The sequence below is a fragment of the Oryzias melastigma genome, linkage group LG14, assembly GCF_002922805.2.
Source record: "Oryzias melastigma strain HK-1 linkage group LG14, ASM292280v2, whole genome shotgun sequence".
NCBI classification, from domain to species: Eukaryota; Metazoa; Chordata; class Actinopteri; order Beloniformes; family Adrianichthyidae; genus Oryzias; species Oryzias melastigma.
Window position 1 is genome coordinate 3,733,519 of NC_050525.1, and position 6,253 is coordinate 3,739,771.

Genomic DNA, 6,253 nt, shown 5'->3' on the forward strand with positions numbered 1-6,253 from the left:
TATTATCGGCAGATAACGACTAAAAAGGTGGGAAAGGTAAAATATAATTAGAATATCAGCTAAAATCTATCCTAAAAAGTTTACTTTTAAAACACTCAATGTTAATCTGATGCAGGAACAACAGGAGAGCGTTCATGAGTTGTGGGGAAACTCTCTGAAAGGCGAGATCATCTCTGGCTTTAAAAATGAGTTTTTGGAACACTTTAAAGGTTCAAAATCCAAATTTTAATGTAAACAAACAACCAGGAATTTAGTTCTTATGAAGGTCAGAAAGACAGCTTGGGGTCGGTCTGTGCAAAGTTCTAAAAACTAATGTTAAAATCTTAAAATCTATTCTAAACTTTGGGACTTCTTGTGGCGCCCGCTGTGAAGTCGCAGGACTCATTTAATTTTACAAAAGGGTTACCATTACAGTTTTATAAAATATGTCAATTACACCTCAAAAATGCTGAAACGGATAGCTTTCTAAAAAGGCTGAAGCTGAAAGCTTGCTAAAATATTAGATAATTGCCAAATTAGCCAAAAAAAAAAAAACCTTGGAAAATGTCAAATTTTGCCAAAACAGCTAGCATATTGTTAAAATATTAGCCAAACTTCAAATTATCCTTAAAAAACTTGAATAACTTCTAATTTTGAAAAAAAAATGCAGTAATGCTAAAATTATTAGCTAACTTCAAATAATCCTAAAAACATTGGAAATTTTTCTAAATTTGCCAAAAGAAAAGCTAGCATAATGCTAAAATATGAGCTAAACACCAACTTCTAAAAAAAAAAAGAAAAAAAAACAGGAAGTGTCTCATTTTTCCAAAAAAGCATGATGCTAAAAATTAGCTGAACTCCAAATTATCCTTAAAAAACTGTATAAAATATTTAAATTAGCCAAAAACAGCTAGCATGTTGCTAGACTAAAAACCTACACTCCAAATTACCCTGAAAACCCCAGTACTTGCTGTACATTTTAGAGCTTGAATGGTGTCTAGCTGAAAGTTTGCAGAAGTTTCAAAGAGAACAAAGATTTTGAAAGATTTGAGCAATTTCTCATTTATTTCCAGTGTGGCATATTTAGCTCAATATTTTAAAAAATAATATTTATAAGCACCAAAAGTGCCACAATATCCTGTACGAGCTGAATGTTTTGACACAAAGATTACTGAAGTCATTGAAAGTTTGAAAAATAAAAAAACCTACAGAAATGTTTTGAAGCATTGATAGAAGTGCTGCAGGGGGCCCCATGTTATTCTGGTCTGTCTGGGGCCCCCGAACTGCTAAGTCCGCCTCTGGTAGACTCAAAATGAATTAAATGGTAAAGATAGACGTTAGTAGAAAGCAATATTTAAAAAGATTCTTGATCAATATGATGGATTTAAAAAAGAAAAGAAAAGAAAGAACCCATCTCTTCTCCAGTCGCCTGGAGAAACCAGCTTTTTTCCTCCTCCTCGTTTTCCTCATTCCGCCGCATCCACCAGTATCAGGTGCTTCTATCATTCGCTGCAGGGTTTCATGGGAGGAGTTTTGCAAACAGGTCACACCCCTACAGCAGAGAAAGCTAAGGAGCGCACGGGCGTCCGTCACCGCGCACTACTAGAAAAATATGATCTGGAGAAGAGCCGCTCCTGCGCTCCAGCCAGCAAGACAGCCTCCTCACTGCGACTAAAGCCCGACCACCCTGCGGGGGCCATCGCCAAGTGTGGTCCCGACCCAACTCTGCTCTCCTCCACTGCGTCTGCGTCTCCCCCTGCGCGCTGGATCTTCCGTGCCGGAAAATGTGCGTGGAGAGCGATGGATGTGAGATCGAGGGCTGCAGCAGCTCGGATGAGGTTCGGACTCTGTCGGGCAGCATGAGTCCCGGACTCCGGTCCAGCCCGGACCTTCACCCCTGCAAACCGGGGCAGAAATTCCGCGACGCGCTGCTCAGGTGCCGCTCGCCGCTCGCCGCCGCCGTCTTCCTCAGCTTTGGAAACGTCCTCAATTACATGGACAGATACACCGTCACCGGTAAGAGATGTCACCTCACACTTTTCTGTGTCACGAGGAACCCCCGCGGAGGCGGTGGATCAGCTCTGATTGCTGGGAGTGATTGCGCGCTAATTGCGCGAGGCGCACAAGTGCGCGCGGCTCACCTCCGCGGAGACGGAACAATGGGTCTGCCTGAAACACGGCTGCCCCCGCGCTGGTCCAGCTCCCCCCGGGTGTTGATTCAATCAAACGCCTTTGTTATCCCTCAGGAAATCCTTCACTGTATTGATTTTTCTGGTGGGGGTGATTGCTGATCAATCAATTAACCGGCTTCCATCCACAAACACAACAACATTGCGCATGTCTGTTTTATTCTTTCTTTACTTTTTTTATGCGTAAAATCCACCTTGGATGCGTGTTTTCCCCCTTCTCTCATCTGTGGACCAACAGGGACATAATTCACATTTTAAAATGACTTTAGTAAAATAAATCCTAATCTTAGATTAAATAGTTTCAATCCCTCAATGATTAATCGGTTCAGATTGTTTAATCTGCTTATAAAACTTGAAGCTGAAGGGGTTAATTTTGCTGCAGGGGCAACTGCTGAAGCTTTTCTGCTGCTTTCACTCCAGTGACGGCTGACAGTTTTGTGCTTCAGTGGTCTGAAGTAACTTTTGTGGCAGAAAGGAGTGGTACCAATGTGTCCACTCGATTGTCACGCCAGCAGCTCGTTCTCCTGAGGGCTCCAGGTCCAGTCTGTCAACTGCAGAGGGTTCAGCAGGCGCCTGCTCGGTCATCGCAGCCACGCCAAGAATGTGTCGATCTACAGTGGTGGATCTAATCTTAGCATCTTTGAGCGCCACTCAGTCACAGCAGATAGTTGGAAGGAGGCTGGTCCTCCCTGCCGGTGGATGAGTCAAAACCCCCCTCCAGAGCTGCTTTTGTCCTCTGGTCTCCATGCTTTGATCAGAGGAAAGCCCTCATTAGGCTGCTGTCATTTCCATAACTGATTCTGCAGAATCGGATCTTCATGAGTGTAAATTCTGCCGTGTTTTCCTGACGAGCGGAGGGAGAGGGAGACAAAGTGGAAACAAGAGGTTGGAGGAGGTGTTGATGGATGCAGCATCCTGGGCTAACCCTCTTGGGGAGAGGCTGGGCTCAATGCAGGAGGGGGGGCTTTCCCATCACTTTGCTTGCTGGACAGTTTTGCATTATGTATGGTTGTCAGATGGAGAATGTTTCTCCAACACGGCTTGTTCTTGGGCAGCATCAGCGTGTCCCCCCCCGGTTGTCCACTCCTGCAGTGGGGGCTGTTGCAGGGGTAATTAAGCGGGTGGATTCTGCCTCGGTCTTTCTGCTGTCAGAAGGAAGGAAGTTCCTGAACTCGTTTATCTGCATGTCGATAAAGTAAGCTTGATGGACTGCCCAAAACACGCACACACATGGAGGAACCTCTTCACTGTGTCAAGAAGGGGCTGCATGCAGATAAGGGGGGGTGCAAATGCAAGCTGAGGCAGAATGTTGGCAGCACTGAGCCACACAGAACCCCCCCATCCTCCCCACCGCTAAACGTCAAAAGGTCTTTGTACCAGCAGCCATTGCTGCAGTGTGTGTGGATCACTGAAGCATTGTGGCGGAGACACTGCACGATCGTTCTCGACACCGGGGCTATTCTTATCCACTACAATGATGGGAAAATGGCACTCACTCATGTGCAGCGGTGGCGTGAAAGATGTGGATCTTTCTGCTAATCCCCGGTGTCAGAAACAAACACACGAATGCAAAGGTGAAACGAAACGGCGTCCACAGAGCTGTACGGATCTCCCTCAGCTCAGCCAGAGGGCTGGAGTCGCAACCACAATGCTGTTTTTATTTCTTTAAACAAAAAAGAAGCTCATATACTTCATTCTTACATCTCTCCTCAATAAACCCCCCTTGAAGCAGCTTCTGAACATCTGCTTTGCTGTTAGAACTTTAGTTGGCTTCATCAAAGGCCTATAAAGTTGTTGCTGCTCGTCTGTGTTGTGGGGTCTCAAACCGTCTCGTATGAACTCTTAAAGTCTCCCTCGATCATCTTTTGATCTACTTTCAAAGTCGTCTTTTAATTATGATTATGCCGTTTTTAGCCTAAAACGTGTCGCTTTCAAGGACATAGTTTCTGCAGAGCAGCAGAGGAGATTCGACACAGAACTGAGGTCTGTTGGCACGGAGCAACCTCTGTTTGCACTCTCTCCCGCTAGCTTACAGCTCGTCAAAACCTCGAAGTAACATTGCAACAAGAATGGCGATCAACATTTGAGTCCAGTTTTTTGAGCCAGACGAGGAAAACAAACATGTCGTCATGAATTTGTCTTCTGTCTCCCCCTTTGGCCTACAGCGGGACCCATCACCTGAGGACTAGTCTGCTCTCCACCTTTCAGTCTTGTTTCTGCCACTCTGCCTGCATGAGCGGTTTCATCCTGATTTCATCTTCAACTCCAAGAGAATCTGGCTACAGAGAAAACATATGGCGCCCGGAAATTAATAATTAAGAAGTCCCTCCCCCTGCCGGAGCCGGACCCCAAAAAATATTGTTTTCAACTTCGCCCTTTTTTCCCTTTTCTTCTGTCTTTTATCGACCCTTTTTGCAGTTTTTTTTCTGGAAAAAAAAAAAAAAACGGCCTTTCGTAGCTTTGATCAGCTGATTCACATTCAAAAGCGTAAAAGCTGATAGTTCTGAAAAGGTTTTAAAATATCATTTTGAAAGGGTTTTCTAAAGTTTAGGACATTTCCGCTTACGAAACCAGCTACAGATTGATTCTGACGCCATCTTGCGTGTGACCAGAGGCCCCTTTATATTGTTTGCCGCCTGCCCCGACCCTCGCCTGGACCCTGACTTCTCTGGTTCCCCTCATGCTCGTGTTTGACCTCTGCCTGCCTGATGCTGATTTAGCTTTGTGGACTTTTAGCTGTGCTTCACTCCTGCTGCCCTTAGATCCCGCCGTCGATAAGTGTGAAGAGCTGTCAAATGATGAAAGACTGAACGAAACGTGTGCTGGTGAGGTTCAGGCTCTATATACTGACTACCCTTTCCGAGCTCGTGGCTGTTGTTACCTATGGATCTACGAGCCCATTCTCTTAGTCACACTGGTGTGGTCTGATGTGTGTCTCTTGAACCTCGGCATTCTCCCGTCTGCTGAAGTGCATTGAGATTTTGAGTTGTGTGAAGTTTAATTGAATTTGAGGACGCTTTGAAATCTTAAATCCCGGTGTTGGTCCTCGGCAGACGGTCCAAGCTGCTCGGCAGCTTATCATAAAGAGAGGATTACAGGTTTTTTTCTGAGAATATGAGGATACTTGAGTCAGACATGAAGCGCAGAGTTATTTACTTCCTGGGTAAGTGCATTAAATCAAGCCACCCCCCATCTGTGCCAGCTAAGTATCTGCAGCTTCTTATGCAGCAGGAATATTAGAGCGTGGTGGATTTACACTTCTGCAAATGATGTAGCATCAACCACAGTCATTTCAGTCGTACCTTCAGACACATTTCCATCCTGCAAGATGAGAGCGGGACCCTCACGTCTGAACCTTTGCCATCTTAAGGCTAATAATCCTCTTAAGACAAGCTCTTTTGTTACATACTAAGACAATATAAGATGGAGCTATGTATCCTGTCTGACTGGCCGAGTGGATTAATCCCCGTTAGCTCCGTCTACTTTACTCGCTCATTATCGCCGTCTACAGAGACCCGAGGCGGTCTTCCACCTACAGCACTCAGTGGGGAACATGAGCTAGTTTCTGCCTCCCACCGGAGGCTTTTTTAGCCTAGAAATGCACGATGCAAAAACAAAAAAGGAAAAAAAGTTGCATTTTTTATTAAAGGAAGAAATGTAAGAATCTGGAGTTTGTGGACAAAGCAAACTCTCCAACTATTGGAAAATTAGATGACTAAAGCCCTAAAATCAGTCAGTTTTTCAGACACAAAATGCTCTTGGAGAAGTTTTGGAAAGAAAAACGTCTGCGTGAAGAAGCAAATCCATGCTCCTGAACAGAGAGAGAGTGCGGCTCTGGAGCCTCTTGTGGCTCATTTGGTTTAAAAAAGAAAACAAAGTTTTAATTTTAATAAAAGTATCTCTCAAGTAAAGAAATTAAACTCGACTCATTCACAAACAGCTGAAGGACAGTATGTCTCGGTCTGTCACGCTCCTAAATACAGTACCCATAATGCCGCAGCAATCCATCAAGCAGTTTTCATAGTTCACCAAAGTCAAACTAAAACAGATTTTCACAGAAAACCAACTAAAGAATTTATAATTAA

The 6,253-nt window shown here is 44.5% G+C and overlaps 1 protein-coding gene across 9 annotated transcripts in view; it reads left to right on the top strand.

Moving 5' to 3' along the window:
* Positions 1-910: 910 nt before the first annotated feature.
* spns2 (spinster homolog 2 (Drosophila)) overlaps positions 911-6,253 on the top strand; it is a 77,319-nt gene continuing 71,976 nt past the window's right edge. For 3 of the 9 annotated variants that reach the window (XM_024265689.2, XM_024265690.2, XM_036215116.1), the window contains exon 1: positions 927-1,995. In XM_024265689.2, the coding sequence (XP_024121457.1) occupies positions 1,764-1,995 (232 nt within the window). In that variant the 5' untranslated portion in view covers positions 927-1,763. Of the gene's footprint in view, positions 1,996-6,253 lie in introns of all 9 variants that reach the window. The other 6 variants (XM_024265685.2, XM_024265684.2, XM_024265686.2 and 3 more) reach the window with 6 other exon arrangements.